The sequence below is a fragment of the Oratosquilla oratoria genome, chromosome 11 (assembly GCF_046742065.1).
Source record: "Oratosquilla oratoria isolate Oo_2021 chromosome 11, ASM4674206v1, whole genome shotgun sequence".
NCBI lineage: Eukaryota > Metazoa > Arthropoda > Malacostraca > Stomatopoda > Squillidae > Oratosquilla > Oratosquilla oratoria.
The window spans coordinates 44,445,180-44,468,440 of record NC_134787.1 but is presented as its reverse complement, the minus strand read 5'-3'; the positions used below and the strand labels follow the sequence as shown (position 1 = coordinate 44,468,440).

Genomic DNA, 23,261 nt, shown 5'->3' with positions numbered 1-23,261 from the left:
ATATATATATATATACCGTATGTATGTATGTATATTTGTGTGTGGAAATAAGTAGATAAGTAATTTTGAAAATAAGTAGAAAAAATAAATAAGCGATTTGATAAAATAGAAAATAAATTAATAAAATTAGAATTGAAAATTAATAGATTTATATGTAAAACGAAAACAAGCTGATCGCCATGGAGCGACCTCGCTGGGGGGGGGGGGTGGAAGAATGCAGTAGATATTTCTATCATTTTAATTGTGTGAACGTAAAAACAGGTAATAGCATCATGCTTGAGGAAAATGGAATAAGTGATGGAAAGAAAGAGTCCATCATGAAATCAGTAATGCATTCCAGGGTGTCAGCCAGGGAAATTAAAGTCAGTGCTAAATGTTCATTAAAGCAACAATTTTGATTAAGTCATTCATAGTCTCTTATGTTCTTTTACCCATTGCCAGTGTTTCATTCCTTTGTAGTGTTGAAGTGAATAAAGGGCATAAACAAGTGTGACACAGACAAGGTCATCATATTAAGACAACAGGGCAAAACTCACAGTAGTGGATTTATATTGGACAAATTATTTTGATTTAAGAAGGAAATAGGCAAGAATTAGTTTACACATAGAATGGAATAGACTTGGTCACCATGTAGTGAGTGCTGAAACTATCAATTGTTTTAAGAGAAGGTTAAATATCTCTAGATGGGGATGATAGGTGGTAATGGACACGGAACTGCTTAGTGTAGGCCTTATGGTCTCTTGCACTCTCCTTTCTTATGTTCTATGTATATTTTTTTCTGTTGAAACTTATTTTCTACAATTGGGGGGATGGAGAGGGGGGTCGCCAATTTAATGAAGCGGCCTTGCTGTGGATGTGCTGTGTCTTCCGACACTGCTTCTGACCCAGGACAGTGGACAAGGTGCAGTAATGACCTGTCATCCAGGAGGTGCTAAGATATGAGGGAGGGTGGAGGGGTGTGGAGTTTATTCAGGGATGGAATGGGTGGGAATGATTTTATGGCTTTTCCTTTTTGGCTACCTCCCTTGTAAGGGGGAAAAAGCCTTGGTATATGTATGGCTTCAGGCACATGTTCTGTCTACTTCTTGTGTAACAATTTACATTTTATTCATTTGTTTACTTTTATTTCAAATTTCATTATAAATAAAAAACATTATGGATATCAGTATTGACCCTTGTCAGACTCCACTAATACTCCATACTGACATCTATTCCTTAATTATGAACCCTCCAGGAAATTTATTATCCATTGCAAGGGGTTCCCTAAACTCCCCAGAATCCTCCAGTTTCCATAATAATAATTTGTGAGGCACCTTGTCTAAATGGTGCCATGAATATGAATAAAATAGCCTGTTTCCAGTCAGAAAAAAAGGGAAACTGACACCCAGTATGTTCGGGTTTAACCAAGCAATATCTTACATCACTTGTATTTATCAAGCAAATACCAGTTTACTTCATCCAGCCAAGGTGATCTCACCACAACGGGGGTTGAAACGACCTTATTTCCCTCCATTGATGTTCTTGAAGGGTTCTGATGTTGATATTGTGGCCACCCACAACTGAATAAGATAACATGGCTGCAACCAACTTCATCCAGAAGGGAACAGGAAGATTTAATTTGCCAATTCCTCAACCCTCTCCTGATGTGTGTCTACCATCTCTCCCCCAGCAGGAGGGTGGCAAGCGGTCCATGGTGTCTGAAGCAGAGGTGCGGGCAGCGATGACTGCCCGTATGGGTATGCCCCTCACTGGCCATGTACTCCCCTCTACACTCCCCTACTATCCAACACTGCCTGGTGAGTTTATTTGCAGTATTGTCTAGTTTCCAGAGAGAGAGAGGTGATAGGATTCATCCAAACCCAATTTCCATCAACATTATCTTGTTCTGTCTATAATTTCCACTCCATTCTTCCTCTCAAGTTTCTTGTCCACCCATCCTTATTCTGTTACACTCCTCCTCCTCTTCCTCCTCCTTTTTGTCATCCTCTTTTTCCTCCTTCTCCTCCTCCTCCTCCTCCTTTTCCTCTGCCCCCTCCTCTTCCCCCCCACAACTACTATTATTACTACTGCTATCATATCTATTCCTACTTGTCATCCTTCACTCTCACGATTCTTCATCTTCCTCTTTTGTTAATTTTTACATCTTCCTCTTTCCACATATTATTCTTCCTCATTTTCTTCTTTTGTCCTTTATGTATACACCCATGTTGTTTGCTCCCAAAGTTGGGGGCCTCACATAATTGGGGGGAATCTTTATTCTGTCAGTAAAATCACCCTTTATATTTCCACATGATCAAGTTTGCTCATTTTTCATATATGATATTTTTGCATCTATCCACCCTCTCTCTCTCCCTATATATATATATATATATATATATATATATGTATATATATATATATATATATATATATACATATATACATATATATATATATATTATATATTATATATATGGAAGTCAGACTAGAGAATAAAAAGGAAGGTGGTTAAAATCCTTGTATTTCGACCCATATTGCAAATAAGAATTGTAGATTTGGTCCAGATTAGTATTTGTATGCTCCATGGTAAAGCTAAATTCCATGGTATGTTTGTATATATATTTCAGTGATTGATGGTGAGGGCCATAGCACATCCCCCATCATTGGGCGTCAGATGGTCACTACCATGGAGACAAGTGGATCCCTGGCACACATGCCTGGCCTTTTTCCCCCAGGGACAACACCACTCAATGATGCACAGGTAAAGAGGCACCCAGGCCTGGATGGTTTTGAGCTGGGGTTTGGTTGGGGGGGTCACAGAGGATTGTGGTGGAGGTCAAGACACCTTAGGAGAGCTCGGTAAAAATTGATGTATTTAGTACATAAGTACAAAAGAACATAGAGGAGATGCAAACAGCAATAGACTTATAAGATGTCCAGTTATAAAAGATTTTGTCATATAAACTTGTTACACCCTGATGAAGACCAATAATAGGAACATGGTTGTGATAGTTCTGCAAGAAAGCTGCCCACTTTTGCAACCTGTTTACCCCTTCACCTCCATCAGGAGGTGCTTCCCTTCTACTACTTTCAGCCAGTGACGTAGAAATGGTCCCATACCAGCACAATTGAGAGAATAGTTTAAAGTTTCTTCACAGAGAGATTACTGGGTGGATCAGGGGTGTTGCCGATTTTTTTGGGGCTGTGGGTTTTCCACCTAGTGAAGCTTGAGACAGTATATTTAAAAAATGAAGCCCAAGATTTTAGGGCTCTTGTTGGAGAAGTTGGCCATTCAATTTGATTGTTGGATGTTACTTAGATTTCTGCTGGTCTAGATTGAACAATGTCACTGATGATGTCTGTTGGGAGGCCTCCATTTTATTTGTATTGGCTAGTGTTTTAGTTTGTCTAAGTAACCTTAGGTGTTTTCAGCAACTGGTTTATTTCTTTAAGTCATTGGGTTAGGTAAACACTGCATTTATGCTTGTGATTGTATGTCAACCAGCTTATAATATGACATCAACAACATGATCCTCCGCTTTCTACACAAAAACAAAGGAAATTCTTTGTAATGACTCGTGGTCTTTATGAGTGTTCTCGTGTCCTAACCATATATGATCTTTTTCTTAGGCAAGATTAAGCCGTACACTGCAGAGGCCTCTGGGCAGGACCCAGTCGGCTCCCCTACCTTTGGGCAATCCAATGCTGCAGGGTACACCTCCCACCTTCTTGCCTCATGGTCCCCCTCCAGGCACCACCCCGCCCCACCAGTACGATGCTAAACAAGCCATGGACCATCATCGCAACCTCCTCAAGCAGGTATAGTGAAGTTATCTTGGAAGTAATGGTTTGATAATCTGCTGTTTATGAAAATTCATATGTTCTGCTGGAAGTGCAGTTTTATTCATTTATTTGTTTTATTTTATTTTTTATTATTTATTTATTTTTTTTTTTTTTTTTTATTCATTTGATTTTATTTATTTATTATTATTATTATTATTTTTTTTTTTTTTATGGAATGAGTGGGAGTGGGTGCATATCTTTTGACTTGCTAACTCCATTGTAAGGTGGAAGAAGCCCTTAGTATATAGATAGACATTTTGATGTTTATATATGAATAGACATTTTGATGTTTATATATAGACATTTTGATGCATTTGCCAAATTGTAATATAGAGAAAAGGAACACATGGGGGCCTGTCTCTTTTTTCTTTGTTGAACAAAGTCATAATTTGTTTATAGTAGAAAAGAGATGATGCCCACTGGAAGTGAGCCAAGTAAAATGTGGATATAGAGAGCATGGTAGTAGAGATGTGTTCACACAGATACTTGAGAACATGGAGGTAGCAGAGGCAGAGAGGAAATTTGACAAGCCAAAACAAAGAATTAATTTAAAGTTAGGTGTGAGGAAGAATCTGGGGAAGACTGCATGAGGGAGTAGTTGTACCCATGACAGTGTATGGAGTAGAGACTTGGAATATAAGGGAGTGGGGAAGGAAGGACCAAAACATATTTGAAATGAAGTGTTCAAGAAGTATGGTGAGGGATGGATAGAGTGAGAAATGAGAAGTTAGAGCAAAAATTGGGGTTGGAAAGAGAGTTGGCAGGAAGGATTGATAAACAAATACTGGGATGGTTTGTGCATATGGAAAGAATTAATTCAAGAAAACTAGAAAATAAAATGTGGAAAATGAAAGTAAATTGAAGGAACTTTAAGGAAAGACCAAGAATGAAGTGGATGGATGGGGTGAGTGGGATTATTGGATGCAAGAGTAATGTCTGTTGTGCAAAAATGGGAAAGTGTTAAAGATAAGTGTGAATAAAGAGAGTGTGTAAACTGATGAGTAAACGACATGGTCTGAAGGTATTTCATCTTGTCTGCTGTATATATTTTTTGAGTGGATGAGGGGGTAGGGTTTGCCATGTAGCATTAGGGATAAGCAAGGGTCGGCTTAGCTGTTGTGACCTACAGTAGAGGTGCTCTGTCTTGGGGCATTGTCTCTGACCAGAAGAGTGTGATGGATGACCCTTCATCTATGAAGAGCTAAGATGGGAATGTCAGTGAATAGGTTTGGATGGGTTGGGTATAGGTTTAGAGGGGGTATATATTTTGACTTGGCCACCCCTTATTATTGGGAAAGGGTCTTTTGATGTATATATGTATTATATATATATATATATATATATATATATATATATATATATATATATATATATATGTATATATATATATTTCATTAAAAGTGATAAATAATTCAGCATGCTGTATTTCTCTTTAGGATATTCTCCTTAGTATGCAAAATAGACATGCTCTCTCTTGCAAGCTGTGAGATGATTTCTCTGTAGGTCATCTGGGTTGCCATATCACGAATTTGAGTCACATGGCTCTTGCAGTGGCGTGGATGTGGATCTTGTCTTCACAATGGACGAGATCAGAATGTTGGCTTTTGGGAATCTGGCCAGTATTTAAAACAATGTAAGCATGTCTTTATATATATATATATATATACATATATATATATATATATATATATATATATATATATATATATATATATATATATATATATATATATATATATATATATATATATATATGTATATATATATATATATATGTATATATATAATCTTATTGGTAGCAGAGTTGTGAGACAATGGATGTGTTAGCACTAAAGGAAAATAAACTGAAAAATAGATATGGATTTGAGTTTGGGAGGGTGGTAGGTTGGATGTTAGAGTGGTAGGTGGAAGTGTTGATGTATTTTGAGCACAGGCAGCGTGGAAAGGACACTTACTAATGTGTGTATCACAGGCCCACCAATTGCAGGTACCCATTGTTGGTTCCTTTTAGTTCTTTTACAGTTAATGCAGACATTGAAAATCTGCTTACTTAGTGATTTGAGAAGTGAAATATGTGAAATAGAATGAAGAGAAATTGCAAGTCTGCACTGAGGAGGATATTAGTCATAGTTCTCTAATATTCTCCTCTGCTGTGACATTTGGGTCATCAGTCCAGTCATGAGAATTGCAGGTGTGTGTACCAACCAGTGCAAGTGTATGTATGAATGAAAGTGGTATGAAAGGTGTAGTTGTGTACAGTATTTGGTTGGCACACTGTTCCCTTCTTGCATCCCACACATACTATTCATAGAGGTCTTTGTGCTTGCCATGGTTTCTAGCTTAAAGCTTTTCTTCTTTCATTTTCTTCCTATTTTTGTTAGCTGTGTTACACTATTTGAAATGAATACTTCTTGTTTCTTCTGCCCCCGTCTCCCCCTCTCTCTCTCTCTCTCTCTCTCTCTCTCTCTCTCTCTCTCTCTCTCTCTCTCTCTCTCTCTCTCTCTCTCTCTCTCTCTCTCTCTCTCTCTCTCTCTCTCTCTCTCTCTCTCTCTCTCTCTCTCTCTCTCTCTCTCTCTCTCTCTCTCTCTCTCTCTCTCTCTCTCTCTCTCTCTCTCTCTCTCTCTCTCTCTCTCTCTCTCTCTCTCTCTCTCTCTCTCTCTCTCTCTCTTTTCTTCCCACTCTTTCTCTTTCTCCCCACTCTCTTTACTCCCCCCCTCTCTCTCTCTCTCTCTCTCTCTCTCTCTCTCTCTCTCTCTCTCTCTCTCTCTCTCTCTCTCTCTCTCTCTCTCTCTCTCTCTCTCCTCCCTCCGTTCCTCCCTCCCTCTTCTTTACTCTTCCTTCTATGCCCTCACCTTTTCCTTCACTCTTTCCCTCACTCTCCCTCTCTCCCTCTCTCTCTCTCTCTCTCTCTCTCTCTCTCTCTCTCTCTCTCTCTCTCTCTCTCTCTCTCTCTCTCTCTCTCTCTCTCTCTCTCTCTCTCTCTCTCTCTCTCTCTCTCTCTCTTTAATCCCCTCCTCTCTGCCTCCCTCCCACCATTATTCATTTTGAATTGCAACGGTCTTTTGTATGAAAAATTATCGATGGTTGTGGTATTGATATTTTAAAAAAGGATGCAAGACAGAATAATATGGGAAGCAATTTTTTTTTTTTTTTTATAGTGTATATTGAAGGTGGTATATTCTTTCTTAGATGACAAATATTCAATATGTTAATTGGATTTCTTCTTGTATTAAGTGAGCATTGAGGGCTCATGATGGCATAGACCTGAGATGTCCTGGTCAGGGCTTGAGATTTTCACTAACACTGCAGGCCATGTGTGTCCCCTTGAGTAAGATGTGATGTGTGTTTAAGGTGCATTACCCATGGAGTGGTCCATATACACCTGAGCTCTCATTTGGCTTTGGGTAATAGCTGTCAATCACAAGTCCAGCACATGACCCAAGATCAAGGTGAAACATCTGAGATGAAATTCCATGAGAGAGGCATTTCTTTTCATGTAAAGAGAGATGATAAAGAAAGAAAACTTCGAGAGAAACTGATTTGCCTAAGATATATGCAGGTGTGGTCCCCACACAAAAAGGGTCTAAGATTGAGAGAATGCAAGAATAGTAATGAAAATGGTCCCCAGCCTAGCCAACAGACCAAATAAGGAGAGATTAATAAAACTGGATCTCACCTCATTAGAAAAAAGGAGAGCAGATTTGATTGCTGTGTTCAGAACATTGAAAGGAATGGGCAAAATTGACAGGGGAAATCTTTGTTTGGAATGGAAAATAACAAGAGGGCATGGCAATATAAAATAGATAAATGAATAGATAGAATTACAAGTACCCGGTAGTCTGAAGGATGTCAGGAAATATAACTTTCCATACAGATGCATCAACCTTTGTATTACCTTAAAAAAAAAAAAAAAAAAAAAAAAAAAAAAAAAATAAAAACAAATTAATTTAATGCTAGATGTAACACACACACACACAAAAAAAGGGACTACACTAATGTAGCTCTTATACTGTTTATTACAGGTAAGTAAAAAACAGTTGATTACAGGTATCTTTCTGTATCTCAAGAGATGAAACATGTATCAATTAATTAGTTATCCTGAAGCACAAATGATTTTGTCTGTATATATTTATTGGTTCACTCTCAGTATTCCCTGATAACTTAGACTTAGTTATTGATCCTACTGGGTAGTTTGTAGTTATAAATAGGGTTGTTACAATGGTTTGATCAAATTCTAATTTTCCATTATTATGCCTGAGAGCCAGGAAGGTTGTTGAAGATTTTATGTGCTGGTATAAATAGTCATGCTGAGGGCAGGAGAGGATAGGTGTGTGTGCCAAGTGTCAGAGGATGATATTTTTACTGCTGCCACTGAATGAATCACAAGGTTTAACTCGAGTGCTCCCTCACTCCCACTCTGTCCCTACCTCTCCCCCTTACACACACACACACAGTGCTCTCTTTCTCTATACACCTTCACCTTAATTCCATCTTATTCTAAACCTTCCCATTTTTTTCTCATTCCCTTTTGATGACATATTGTTGGTCAGAGTTTTGCTTATAGTATTCAGTGTCATGTGTACTGAAAACTCATTGAATCTCCAAATATATATTTCTTGCTGCCACAGAATTGCATTAAATCACTGAAAGCTTTGCCAAAATTCTATGAAGTATGTTAATGAAAGTTTATTTTTAGATTACAGACATTGTACACTGAAACTAAGTACTGCTTGTATGTGCAGGTTAGCTATTATTAACCACTTCTGTACAATGACACATACATAAGAGTCATGAGGCTCAAGTGGGTACACGAGGATGCTGGTGTCAGTGTCTTGATTATATATTTTTCTTGTAGTTGTACATGAGGTACCCTCTGATCCTGTGAACGGCTTTGATCATGTTTTGTGTGTTTATTATTACTCAGAGTAAAAGAGAATGAGTAATACAGCAGTGACTTTATGTTTTATAATGCAAGTAGTGTGATGCAGTGTACATATGACAGCCAGTGCTGTGTGTGAGAATTTGACTTGTACTGAAGTGGTTAATGTAAACTGAAAAAAGCATTTTGCCACATTGAGGCAGAATGTGCCATTTGCATAGGATTTCTATAGCTAATGTTTTTTAAGATGGATTTCTTCAGAGAGAAATGAGGAGGTGAGACAGAATAGAGGTGGAAAGATGGGTGACAACTAGGGATTATTAAAGATTACTGGGATTGTTTGGGCATATGTAAATAATGAGTGGAGAAAGACAAGAAAAAAAGAATGTAGAAGGCATATGTGGATGGAATGAACTTGGGGGGGGGGGACCAAACATATGACAGGCAGATGGGGTGAAGGGGAGACTTGGGCATATGGGGGAATGTCTGTCAAGCAGGGAAGGGAGAGAGCAAGAGATCAATGAAGTAGCCATACTGTGGATGTGCTTTGACTTGCTGCATTGCTTCTGACCCAGGGTAATGGGTGAGATGCAGGGATGACTAGTCATCCAGGAGGAACCAAGAATAGAGGGAGGGAGGAAGGGGTGGTGAATGGGAGTGGAGTTAGTGGGGATGAAATGGGTGGGAGTGGAATTATACCTTTTGACTTCGGTTACCTCCCATATAAAGGGGGAAAAGCCCCTGGTGTATTTTACCTAGTTGTATTATACGGGAAGGGGAGCTATGCTCATAGTGACCTTTCTTTGTATCATGCAACATCTAGTTTGTTCTTAAATGCTTGTATGGTGTTTGCACACACTATGTATGCATGTACATGTAAAATCAAGTTACCATCATAAAGAGAGAACTTGGGCCCAATCTGGAGACTGTGTGCCTGCATTTTGGTATTATACATCCAGAAATAGGTAAGGGTTTTGATGAGTTCTGAAAATAGGCAGCGGATTGATGAATTTCTATGCTGTAACTTGATTTTACTTTCCATTTTTCTAAAAAGGAGAACTGATGACAAGCAACTACTCCTTCATTTTCTTTCTTTTCATCCTCCACTTTCTGCTCCTTCTTTTCCTATTCTCCTGCCCTTCTGTATCCTATTTCTTTTCCTCTTCCTATTCCTAGTACTACTACAGCTATCACTGCTACTACTATATAACTACAACCACCGCTAATCATTTTCATAAAAACATTTACACTAGAGCAATGCAGATAGTGCTGCATTTCATTCCAAGGATATATATAAGAGGATCCAAAGACCAATACTGACTGTAAGAGCTGGTTTCCAGTTGGTGAAGCTTAGGCAATAGTTATATTGTTATTTACAACATATTTTCACCCCTCTTTTTTAACCAATTGTCATTTCTCTTCTTTATGTACAAATTTTCTTAGTTTTTCCACTGATTAGACATTGCCTTTATTTTGCAGCACATTCGTCAAACAGTTTTGACACGGTCAGGTAGCAAGAACCATGTTGAAAACGTTGAAGAAGAGACAGAAGCTGCAGTGGCACAGGCTATCGCACATGATAAAACCCCAGAGGTACTGTAAAACTGAAGAACTTGACTGTGTTTGCATTAGGCTTTGTATGCAGTAGTTTCAGTAGTGGTTGTCACCTTTTAAAGGTGATGTTACTAATACTAAAATTTAATAGTCTGCGTTTTGATTTAGTGTGGTGCAAATAATTAACATTTGAATAGTTTTGTGAAGTTAGTTCCATATTTCAGTATTATTTCATCCTCCACATTATAGTCACTGGAGGAACAGCCACAAACCAACTCAGAAATGTGTTTATGAAGTGGGTAAAATTCACTGTACCCACTGTATTTTGAGATGTTGTAACTAACTTTTGTAGTTGTTCAGAGGTCAATTGGAATGTGAATATGTTAAATTTATGCATGTATGTAGGATGAATAGCCAGGTTACCATATCAATCACTAGTTTTTGCTTGACACATCAAAATTGATGAAACCTATGACAGAGTATTGGTGCTTAGGAAGTATTCAGTAGCTACATTGGCTGACACTCAACCTTACAGCTGATAGGCAAGGGATATTGCAAAAGATATATTTAACATACCTCAAAGGAACTCGATAAAGTAAAAGAAAACAAATGATCCTAACTTTATTATCACAGATCACAATCATATTCTAATCTGATTGAAATGGAAATATGTCTTTTGTTAGATAAACAGTATTAAAGGATTAATCCAGAAATAATCTTTATTAGAATTGGTACAAGTTGAAAAAGAATAGTCAAAATAACAAAAATGTTTATTGAAACTTTTGAAAGATAGATTGGTAAGGGGCTTTTGGATATTCTAGCATCTGGCCAAGCTCATCACATTATAAAACTGCCAAAATAATATTTGAATGTGCTGTAGAAAAAAAAATGGTGTGAGAGGAGTTACTTTATACGAGTCACTCGATAGTTTCCTTGTGTTCACTGGTGACACAGTTAGGCCTGCTCCTTTTTGGGGGTTGTCCGTTATTTTTGCCGCATTCTTCTACAGGTTAATACAAAATCCAAAGAAGTGTTTTTAGAGCAACTAGTGAACATTATGTTGTATGAGGTTACTTAAGAAAAGAGTAGAGTAAGATAGGTTTGAGTGGTCACTTTATTACAAGATAAATTTTATTTATATATAGTATTTATTTGAGGCCAGTGTAACAATGTAGCACCTTTAATTGGGAGTTTCGTATAGGTAGGTTTGATTGCTTAGATTGTCAGGGCCATTCATTATGAACCTGAGCTTGGCTTCATGTCAGGGACCTAATAGTATGACATCTATGTGTGTATTAATGTTATGGTGGTCCTTCCTTCTCCTTCTGGCTTGATGGTCGTGATGGTTCAGGAGGAAGAAGAAACTTTGCATGAGGAGGAACCGGAGGTAGGTGGAAAGGTATGAGTCACTCTGCTTTGTAGTGTTTTATTGGGTGTCTTTATGATCTCATCCTCTCAGACAATTTGCATTACTCAGGTCAGGCAAAGGGAGCATTTCACACTGAAGAAGTAGAATGGTGATTGATTCAGTTTAACATTGCAAACTCCCCCTCTCAGAGAGGGCAAGATACTGTACTGTACTTATTTGGTAGTATCAAGTAGTAATATGGAATATTGATCAGTTACTGTTAGGATACACATATCTATATACAGTAGTCCTTGGACATGAGTGTAAATACTGTTTGTTTCCTCACTTGCCTCATTCATTCCTGAAGTGCCCAAAGTTGGTGTCAGCATGAAGTATGTCTAGTATAGTTGAGTTATACTACAACAGTTAATGTACACTAGAATCAAGTTGCACAGAAACCAGGGTGACAAAACATCTTTGAAATGAAATGTTGCTCTGCAGTCAGAAACACAGCATGCATAGATCAGATACAAAAGTTAAAATGGTGAAGAGTAGAAGAACTTGTAAGAGTAAATCTGTAGATTCTTGAAGACCCATTTTCAGTGTACCTGCAAGAGGTAGCAGTTCTACCAGAAGAAGCCAGAACATACATGCATACCAGGAAACTAGTAAGCACAGTATACCTAGAACCAGGGCATACATGCTACCTTTAGACATCATAAGAGCTTTAGTGTTGAAAGAGAATGGACAACCATCTAGGATTGGAGAAACTGGATCGTTGAATACAATGAATTTGTTACCTTTATTACAAAAATTGCCCTACAAAAGTGGGCACAAGTTGAACATGATGTGATGTTAAAGGTTTGCCATGAACTGTTCACAAAATTATACATTGTATATAGAAATAATTGACCAGGTCATCCCCATGGTTTATTTTGTGTTCATGAAGAGAAAATCCATCTTTAGTCATGAGCATACATTTGATGCTATTAAAACAGCTATGCAAGAAAAAAAATGCAGATGAACTGTGTGAATTTGAAATAGCTATAGTGTCTCTTTTGCAGGTCTCTCTAGAATATGCTAAAATTCATTGATGTTTTTTCCACTAGTGCTAGACCACAGTAGTCTTCAATAGGATAACTTGACAAATTCATTCTGCTCTGTCATCAACTGGACTTACATTTGTGCCAGAACTTGATATCAAACCTGCCTTTGACAAACTAAAGAAAGTATCTCCAGAAAAGTCTGAACTTCTGGTAAAACACCTGGAACAAAATAATATTTATGAGAATGTTATTGTACTGCAGAGGAGAGCTTCTACAAATGGCCCTGCAATTCGCCAAAGGATGCAAAATATGTACAGGCTCAAAGTTGGAAAATATATTCAGTAGTAATCATACTGAAACAGAGCACAAAATGGAATGAGTTGTTGGGTGTTCTCATCCCAGCATACATTACTCTACTGTTGGTTGAACAATATAGAACCTGTTAATCCCAAAGGACCTTAGTAGACATTAATTTTAATTTAACAAAAATAATATACATCCAAACATAACCTTTCACAGAATTCATATCCTTTCTATTTCTTTATTTACATTCTTCAGGACAGTATACAAAATAATTTGTTTTATAGTTTATATTGTATGAAATACATTAGTTCTTCACTTGTTGATAGGTCTATATAAAAAGGAAGTAGTGCAGTTCAGATTGATTGGACTTTGCCTTAAAGACACCTCAGTTTATATTAGATCATATGTGTATGTTATAAGAAATTCATTCACTACTGTGGAATGAGCAAGTTAAACATTGTATAGGTAGCTTTTTGAGCCCCTTCAATATTGTGGCCTTTGTGGTGGTAAGTGCCAGTTAATTTTAATATACATAGTGGCTAACCTCAGCCTGAACATTCTCAGGGATATATCTGCATAATAAAAGTGTATAATTGTCATCCCCACTCCCCTCATCCAATTAGCTATTACTCACACAGAGTTGAGTATTTACTTTAAATTTACATGGATACTTACCAGAGATGGCAGATAGGGTTGATTAAGAGTATTGGGATGGTTTGGACACATGGAAAGAATGAGTGAAGAAAGTTTAGTAAAAGAGGTGTGGATGGAGTGAACTTGAGGGTATGACTAAGGATGAGATGGATGGATGGGGTGAAAGGGGCATTGAGCAAGAGAGGAATGTCTGTTGAGGAAGGAACATAGAAGGCAGGAGATAGGGGTGAGTGGAGAATGGCTGTGTATAGATGACAATGTGATGCAAGGAAGGGAAGGGGTGGGGATGGAGAGGGGTAAGGAGTGGTCATGCATGAATGATATTTTGATGTAGCCCAAAGGGATTTCTTCCTGTCTTCCCATTTTTCTATATGAAGGGATGGAGAGTAGGGGGTCACTGATTAATTGAAGCGCCCTTGCTATGGATGTGCTGTGTCTTGGTGCATTGCTTCTGATCCAGGGCAGTGGGCAAGATACAAGGACGAACCATCATCCATGAAAAGCTAAGATGAGAGGAAGAAAAGGGTGGTGGATGGGGGTAAAATGGGTGGGAGTGGATACTTGCTTTTTGACTGGGTCAACTCCCTTGTAAGGGGGGGAAAAGCCTTTGGTATGTAGATAGATAGACAGAATACTTCAATTCCTAAGTTGATGTATAGGGGGTTCTTCTTCTTCTTCTTCTTCTTCTTCTTCTTCTTCTTCTTCTTCTTCTTCTTCTTCTTCTTCTTCTTCTTCTTCTTCTTCTTCTTCTTCTTCTTCTTCTTCTTCTTCTTCTTCTTCTTCTTCTTCTTCTTCTTCTTCTTCTTCTCCAAACAAATGACAAACTATATTGTTCCTCCATTTCCTCCCAATATGACTATATCAACTATTATCCCCCTCTGTTAGATATCACCATATCATTATACTATGATATATTAACTTGGAGTTTTTCTTCCAACAAACCCGTTTCTGTCTGTACTAGCAGAACGGTGTCATCTATTTACAAGGTTACTTAATATCCATCTTTTCCCATTTTCCTCCAGACTTGTTCATTTATCAATCACTCATTTCATGTACAGGTTAAACAGCCATGATACCACTACATATCCTTGCTGCCTCAAACAAACATTTACCTCAGACATCTTGTCCTCCTTATTTTCTACTCGCATACAAGCATCACGCCCATCATAATCTTCACTTTCTCTAAATCTCTCTCCCATACTCCTTACATTCTCATGGTTTCCTGTACTTCCTATCTAGTACTTTGTACACCTCAGTAGGAGAACCACAAGACACAGATATATACCAGTGCCAGGTGACATTATCCAGCTGGGTGGGCATCACTGTAGAGGAGGTGATCTTTACAATTTAAGTAACTGCACAACTGATTTTTCATTTTAACTTTTATACAGGTGATTGACCTGACTGAGCGCAAAATGGAAGAATCAGCTTTGGTGCGGCAAGCAAGAGAGAGAACCATGATGTTCCAACCTCATCCTATGAATAGACATCCACCACTGCATTCTGTCACAAGTGAGCATTACAACATTGATTTCCTAGGATTCTGAGAATGTATGATATGATGCAGGACAGTGAACCCTCAAAATAGCCTAGCTCAGTGTCAGCAGCTTTACTAATTATCAAGTTTTTTGAAGTAATAAAGAAATGCTAAAACAGTATTATATTGATTGTATAATGTGGATAAAGTACTTTTGTTAGCATATATAGAAATCTTAAGTGTTAGGTTAACAAGTTCATGATTATCTATAAACACCTGTACAGTCATGCAGTACTGTACTATACAGCATTATAGCAAAGCCTGTCACACACACTTTGAAATTACTGCCTGACACAAGTGTACTTACATAAACATACCAAAGTTGTAGTTATAGGAAGGCCATTATGGATACAGTATGCACTGTATACAAATGAATAGAAAGGAAATGCAAACAGTAGCAGCAACAGCAACAGGGCTGCAAGAAGTTTATTCCAATCATTAAATACACAGTTTGCGAAGTTGTTTCTACCCACTTTCAAATTAAATCTATGTTACTGGCATTGTGGAGTGGTTCCTGGCCATGTTGTAACTACAAGAAGGTCCAGAGAAGTCGTTTCATGAAGTACATATTTTAGGTATGAGGGGGATCATACACCCTGATATCTGCAATGGCAAAAAGAAATGGCTAACAAACTTTTTAGCTAGCTGAAAGTGGAGTATTCTAGAACAAGCAAGTAGTGGGAACCAAAAGATTGTACAGTGAAGTCCTCCAAGGAGCAGTACAATCATCTGCACTGTTTAACTTCTTCAAATAGCAAGTTCATGTAAAATTTTAAAGTAATAAGAGTTTAAAAAAGAATAATATGCATATATTTGTGTGTGTGTATGTGATGCTTAGATTAAACACAAAATGCATTTGTATAGTACAGTTTAGCATAGTGAAGTGCAAGGATAAACTTGTCCTATTTTGGCTGTTGAGCCTTGTTGACCTAAGCGATATAGTGGTGGTGGGGGGGAGAGAGAGTGCAGAGATAAGAGAGGAGGTTGAATATTTTTCATATGGATGTTGAGGTGAATTGACTACTCCCCAAGTAAGAGAAGGTGTTTGGCACATATACATAGAGGTTCGCATTGTCATTAAAATGTAGACCACCCTCTTATGCTGGATTAAACTTATATGCTTTGATTTACAGGTTCTGCCTTTACACCACGGTCAGGGAGTCATATTGCCCGCCCATTGTACAGAGCTTTCAGTTCACCTCTTGTCACTCTTACACCTCAGTTGTCTCCACAAGAACCCATCAGCATAAACAAACAGGTTAGATGGAGAGATGTATATTGTTTTTAGTGTTGTAAGGATCTGTGAAGGACAGAACATAGTACTTGTTCAATTGCTTGTGACATAAAGATAAGTATGTGAAGAATGGATAGTTATCTGATGCAGACCTCATCCAAAATATTATATTCTCCATTTTATATTTGATAATACTGTACTGTTATTTACCTCTCCCTAGGGTGCAACCACAGGCTTAGCATATGACAGTTTGATGTTGAAGCACCAGTGTATTTGTGGGGACAACTCTCACCATCCAGAACATGGAGGAAGACTGCAGTCCATTTGGGCACGTTTACAGGAGACTGCATTGGTTCATCGTTGTCATCGTTTAAGATCACCTAAGGCCACCCTTGAAGAAATTCAGTCATGTCACAGTGAAGCTCATACGTTACTCTTTGGTATGTCATCACTAGTTTTTGAGAATTTAACTGCATAGAGGAGTATAGATTGAAAGAAAATATTAGGAATTAATGTTGATATGTAATAATTATAAGTGTTGCTTATTGTTTCATTGAATGGAAAATGAGCAACCCCAGAGTGACTGGCAACAGTCCTCTGGCCCTTCCACAGATAATTTTGGGAAAAATTTTTAGATCATTGTGTTGTGTTGATGTAGGACTGTTCCTATATCACCATCTTAAAGTAGTAAGAGGAGGGGAGCAGCTGCCAGTTGTCAGCTTTCCATGTGTGAAAAGGTGCATAAAGTACAGCTCAAGTTTATAGAGCTGGTTGACCCCCACTACTTCATTATATGGTAACACCTTTCTTCATCCACTCAAAGTAATATACAGAACAGATGAGAAGAACATCCCTGCAGGCCATGTCATTCTTTATTCAGTTCACAGTTTTCCTCCATTCACTCCTATCTTTCATACTCATCCATACTACAGAGATTTCTCATGCATGTAAAGCCCTCTTTATTCCATCCACCCTCCTCATTCTTGGTCTTTTCAAATCTCTTATATAATGATATAAAATAGTAAATGTAAGTTCTTATCTTTTATAGGTACGAATCCCTTTAACCGTCACCGCCTTGACATGAGCAGATTCCCAGAGTTACCCATCAAGAACTTTGTAATGCTTCAGTGTGGTGGCATTGGAGTTGACTCTGACACAACATGGAATGATCTTCATACGTCTTCTGTAGCTCGAATGGCTGCTGGCTGTGTTATAGACCTGTCCCTAAAAGGTATTATCTCGTGTTTTCAAGTGTTCTTTGTATGTGGGCTGAAGTGTTGTGAACAGGTGTCAGTATATCAGCTATTAGTCATAGTAGTTATTCAGATGAAGGCATGAATGATGCATTAAACAATTATTAATTTTGTCTTCATAAATAAACAATTTCAAAGTAAACCCAATCTTGAATGTTTAAAAAAAGAAGTTTATTAAATTATATTCAAAGATACTGACACATATCAGTAAGCTTGAAATGTGTAAATACAAGGAAAAATTATTGTTTCAGAAATTCAGTCAAAAAGAGACCAATGAATATTACACCACAATCACCCATCAGCACTAAGACACTACCAACACAGAATAGGCCTGGCCTCAAAAATTAACTGTCCAAGATGTGACCATTATACAGAAAATGCCTAATACCTCATTTTACACTACCCCACACTAGTCAAACCCAAACATGATAATTCTTCCTTGAGTGCCTTATGGGGTCATCCAAGGGCTATTACCAGACTTGGAGCACTGCATTGATTGAATATTTACCATATGGAGTATTGTAATCATAATTATTTAAGCCTTACAATAACTAGTGTAGTGTGATTCTTCCCTGAATGACTGCTGCTTATTTAGTTTATGAAGTATAGTTTCACTCCTATGTAGTAAATTGTACAGTATTTATGCTGTTCATGTTTAGCTGCTTTGTAAGGATAGCACAATTTCAGCCATAAGTTTTAACCTTTATATTACCATTGTGACATGTCACATTGGCTTTTCAATTTATATATGGATGGGATGGTGCAAGAGGTAAATGCAAGGGTAATAGGCTGGGGATTGGAGATGGTTAAAGAAAATTGAGGGAAATGGGAGATAAGCCAGTTGTTGTTTGCTGATTACACTACAGTTATAGCAGGATCAGGGGAGGGATTAAGAAAGTTAGTGACAGAGTTTGGGAAAGTGTGCATAGAAGGAAGTTGAAGATAAATGTGGGTAAAAGTAAGATGATGAGATATACAAGGGGAGAGGATGGCAACAAATTAAAAGTGAGTATTAAGGGAGAGAGACTGGAGGAAGTGGATAGCTTTAGATACTTTGGTGCAAATGTGGTGGGAAAGGAAGGAATGGAGGTGGAGGTAGAATGTAGATTGAGAGAAGCAAGTAAATGCCTTGGGTGATTAAGAAGTGTAATGAGAAATAGATATTAGGGAATGAATGCTAAGAGGAGATTGTATGAAGGAGTGATTGTGCCAACAGCACTGTATGGGGTAGAAATATGGAACATAAGAGAGTAAGAGTTTGAATGTGTTTAAGATGAAATGCCTGAGAAGTATGGTAGGGGTTACTAGGATGGATAGAGAAATGAGGAGGTGAGGAGGAGAATGGGGGTGGAAAAGGAGTTGCGAGATAGGGTTGATGAAAGAGTATTGGGATGGTTTGGACACATTGAAAGAATGAGTGAAGAAAAATTAGTAAAAGAGGTGTGGAAGACAGAGGTGGATTGAGTGAACATGAGGGGGTGACCAAGGATGAGATGGATGGATATATGGGGTAAAAGGGGCTTTGGGAAAGAGGGGAATGTCTGTTGAGGAAGGAAAGGAGAAGATTGGGGTGAGTTGAGAATAGTTGTGTATGGATGATGCTATGATACATGGAAGGGAGTGGCTTGGAAATGAGGGGGTTTGGGAGTATGTGTGAATGATATTTTAATGCAGCCCAAAGGGGTCTCTCCCTGTTTTCTCTGCTCTGCATTAGGGGATGAAGAGGGGGGTTTGCCAATTAAATGAAGTGGCTTTGCTGTGGATGTGCTGTCTTGCTGCATTGCTTCTGACCCAGGGCATTGGGCAAGATGTAGGGATGACCCATCATCCAGGAGGAGCCTAGAAAAGAGGGAGGGAGGGGTGGTGAATGGGAGTGGAGTATGTGGGGATGAAATGGGTGGGAGTGGATTTATGCCTTCAACTTTGGCTACCTCTCTTGTAAAGGGGAAAAAGATCTTGGTATATGTATGTAGTACCATTGTGTACTAGTCCTAATATATTGCCAGTCATCATTTAGTGTCAAATATATGGAGGTATTTGTTGATGGTTTGGGAACTAACAGGTTACTTGCTAGAAAAAAGGTTAGTTGAAATAGTCTTGGGAGGGAGGGAGGTTGCTTTTCAGTACTCCTATTTTTGTTTTCTTTATCCACAGTTGCAACAGGGGAGCTTCGGAATGGATTTGCCTTGGTGCGTCCTCCAGGTCATCACGCAGAACATCAACAAGCCATGGGTTTCTGTTTCTTCAACTCTGTTGCTATTGCTGCTAGACAGCTCCAGCAAAAACTTAATGTGGAGAAAATTCTTATTCTAGACTGGGTGAGTAATGAACCAGTAGTCATCACCTCTTCTTAACATGCTAGTTTGTTATTCCTACCTTGTATATGTAATGGAAATCAGTAATGGATAGCTGCAAGTGACCTCCAATGTGGATGTCAGTAAATATCTCCTTGCTGCCAGTCTTCAAAACCTGTCATCCCCCTCACCTTGGGATGACAGTTCCTGGACCAAATCCAAGATCTTTATATTTTTTCCACTAATGGTAGAAATAGTGTTAGAGAGAGATCTACAGGGAAGGCCTAAAGTCAATTGCCAGAGAAGCCATCCCTGAGAGAGATACAAAGGGAAGACCTGAAGACAGTTGCCAGCCACTGGCACTTTGCGTATCCAGTCGTCACTCGTGGTAGTAATTATTTCTATTTTTATTACTACTTATAAATGCTACCCCAAACTCTCAATTTGTGAACTTATTCACTGTTACTAAGCCAGGGACCAATGATAAGTACCTACAACTAGTGTCCCTATGAGACAGATATCAGAATCATCTTGCCACCCATCTTCAGAACTTTGCAGTAGTTTCATCTCCATCCAAAGGAGATGGAGATGAGGAATTAACTCTTAATTTCTAAATGAGGCCCAAAATCTCTCTCACTCACTCTTTTCCTCTACCTTTAACTTTTCATATGAGATTAGCTGACAGCCATATACTGCCCCCCCTCCTCCCACTACTGTCAGCCACTGTTGTAAAAAGAAACCCACACTAGTAAAACACAGAAAATAATCCAACCTTTCTTCTCAGAAGGGTCTTTGGGAGGGCCCAGGGACTGTTGTCAGCCATGTGGAGGTGCAGGATACCAATTAGTGGAATTAGGGGCAACAGTTACTATTATTATTACATACTTAGAAATATATGTAAAGTTTGACTATACAAGGGAAAAGTGGATGAATATGAAAATAGCAGTTGTAGAGAGATCAATCAATTAAGGGTAGTTAAGAAACTGGAACATGAGAGAGGAAGAGAGAAGGAGTTTGAATGTGTTTGAGATGAAATGTCTGAGAAGTATGATAGGGGTTACTAGGCTAGATAGAGTGAGAAATGAGGAGGTGAGGAGGAGAATAGGGGTGGAAAGGGAGCTGGGAGATAGGGTTGATGAAAGGGTATTGGGATGGTTTGGACACATGGAAAGAATGAGTGAAGAAAGATTAGTAAAAGAAGTGTGGAAGGAGTGAATATGAGGGGACGTCCTAGGATGAGATGGATGGATGGGGTGAAAGGGGCATTACAAAAGAGAGGAATGTCTGTGGAGGAAGGATGGGAGAGGACAGAAGATAGGGGTGAATGGAGAGGGATTGTGTATAGATGATGCAGTGATGCATGTGGGGGAGTGGATGGGGGGTGGGGGTGTGTGTGAGAGAGAAAAAAAAAAATTGACGCTGCCCGAAGGGATTTCTCCCCGTCTTTTCCTTTTCTGCATGGGGGGACGGAGAGGGGGGGTCGCCGAATTAATGAAGCGGCCTTACTGTGGATGTGCTGTGTCTTGCAACACTGCTTCTGACCCAGGGCAGTGGACAGGATGCAGGGATGACCCGTCATCCAGGAGGTGCCAAGATGAGAGGGAGGGAGGAGGGTGGAGGGGAGTGGAATATATAGGAAATGGAATGGGTGGGAGTGGTTTCTGTGCCTTTTTCTTTTTGGCTACCCCCCATGTAGGGGGAAAAAGCCTTTGGTATATGTATGTATATAAGAAACTGTTTGCAAAAATGTTGAGAAAAATAGGAGGGGAACAGAAGGCAGTCAAAAGTTTTGATACGAGGATTGGGAATGGGAGATTGAATGATGTGAAGTGAAGGTGGGGCTGTGCCAAGGTTGTGTAATGTCACCATGATTGTTCAACATATTTATGGATTGAGTGGTAGTAATAGTGACAATTGTTGCTTCAAGTTTCACTAAATGGGAAACCAAAATCCCCACAGCAACTGACAGCAGTCCTTGGGCACTCTCACAGATCTCTGGGAAGAAACTTTGGACTATTGTCTGTTGTAATGATGAAGGACTGTTTCCATATCATTGGTAAAGTGCAAGGAGGTGGGGATCTATCACCAGTTGTCAGCTTTCCATATATTTTTCATCGGAAGTTGTTTGATTATATAAGTGGCAGTCACTCTTAAAACAGTGATGCTGATATTATTGTTGGTCAGTTCATTTCATATATACATTCACATCAAGGTAGATATGAAAAAAATTATCAGTGTACTTTTATCTTTCAAGGATGTCCATCATGGCAATGGTACCCAGTCTATGTTCTATACAGACCCGCACATTCTCTACATCTCCATACATCGTTATGACGATGGCAGCTTCTTCCCAGGCACCGGAGCGCCAACTGAGGTCAGTGTTTATGTCTACTTTTAGATTTAGGTTGAAAATTTGTTACTTGTTCCATTAGAGGGGTGCGGTGGAAGTGAATGAATTAATCAGTTCATTGCCCTGGTTCACTTTGTGGAGCTAGCTAGGCAACTGGTTCAGCCCATAAGTCACTCAGTGAAGAGATTATTTGTCAGAATATTGTAAGTAGGGCAGTATAGTATAAATTGTTCTGTTTCTTCTGTTTAGTAGAAGGAGTGATTGGAGTTTATTCCCAGGCTAGTTCTCTGGTAGTACTGTTTTAGTGCAGGGTGGTGACCTGGGTGTAGACATGCCATGGCAGTTTTTATTGTCATGGAAGTGATTTCTTAGTTGGATTGATATTATCTTCTTTCATTTGTGTGTCTCTTTAAACTTCAATTTACTCTCTACCCATAGTTCATTTTCCTTCAATTTACTCTCTACCCATAGTTCATTTTCCTTTTTCTTTACCTTTGGTCTCCAGGCATAGATCATATCCTTTTTACTTATTTTATCTTCTGATCTGACAGAGCTCTATAGCTGAAAACTTGAAGAGGAGAGAGAGTGAGATAGAGGAAGAAAAAATAATAGGCCACTTCTTTCATTATCTTTCAAATTTTCTCTCATTCTTTCCACTTTTGTCATTTCTGTGTTTTTCCATTCATCCCACTTGTACTTTTGTATTTCATAGGCTCTTCATTTATGCTCTTTCCAGAAAGATATGTCATAGTTTCCTTTCTTGTCATTCATGCCTAAATGCCCTTCACATTGCCATTTTCATTTTCATCAATAGAAGATAAGGATATGCTATACCCCCTTCTGACCCTTTCAGCACTGTCACATTCAGTGTTTCTCATAGGTTTTGATCCACAACCACATGATCCGTTCTACCTTGTGTCTCAATTTTCTTGATTTATGCTTCCATGTATACTTGTGTATCCATTTCTTCTTAGAACACATGCAATC

The 23,261-nt window shown here is 38.6% G+C and overlaps 1 protein-coding gene across 26 annotated transcripts in view; it reads left to right on the top strand.

Moving 5' to 3' along the window:
* LOC143029778 (histone deacetylase 9-like) overlaps positions 1-23,261 on the top strand; it is a 454,521-nt gene that overhangs the window by 408,570 nt on the left and 22,690 nt on the right. For 21 of the 26 annotated variants that reach the window (XM_076192726.1, XM_076192709.1, XM_076192718.1 and 18 more), the window contains 11 exons: positions 1,670-1,796; positions 2,607-2,740; positions 3,610-3,798; positions 10,181-10,294; positions 11,607-11,654; positions 14,998-15,118; positions 16,277-16,401; positions 16,598-16,817; positions 17,426-17,608; positions 19,785-19,948; positions 22,179-22,298. In XM_076192726.1, coding sequence (XP_076048841.1) covers positions 1,670-1,796; positions 2,607-2,740; positions 3,610-3,798; positions 10,181-10,294; positions 11,607-11,654; positions 14,998-15,118; positions 16,277-16,401; positions 16,598-16,817; positions 17,426-17,608; positions 19,785-19,948; positions 22,179-22,298 — 1,545 coding nt within the window. The remainder of the gene's footprint in view (positions 1-1,669; positions 1,797-2,606; positions 2,741-3,609; positions 3,799-10,180; positions 10,295-11,606; positions 11,655-14,997; positions 15,119-16,276; positions 16,402-16,597; positions 16,818-17,425; positions 17,609-19,784; positions 19,949-22,178; positions 22,299-23,261) is intronic. The other 5 variants (XM_076192719.1, XM_076192712.1, XM_076192733.1 and 2 more) reach the window with 4 other exon arrangements.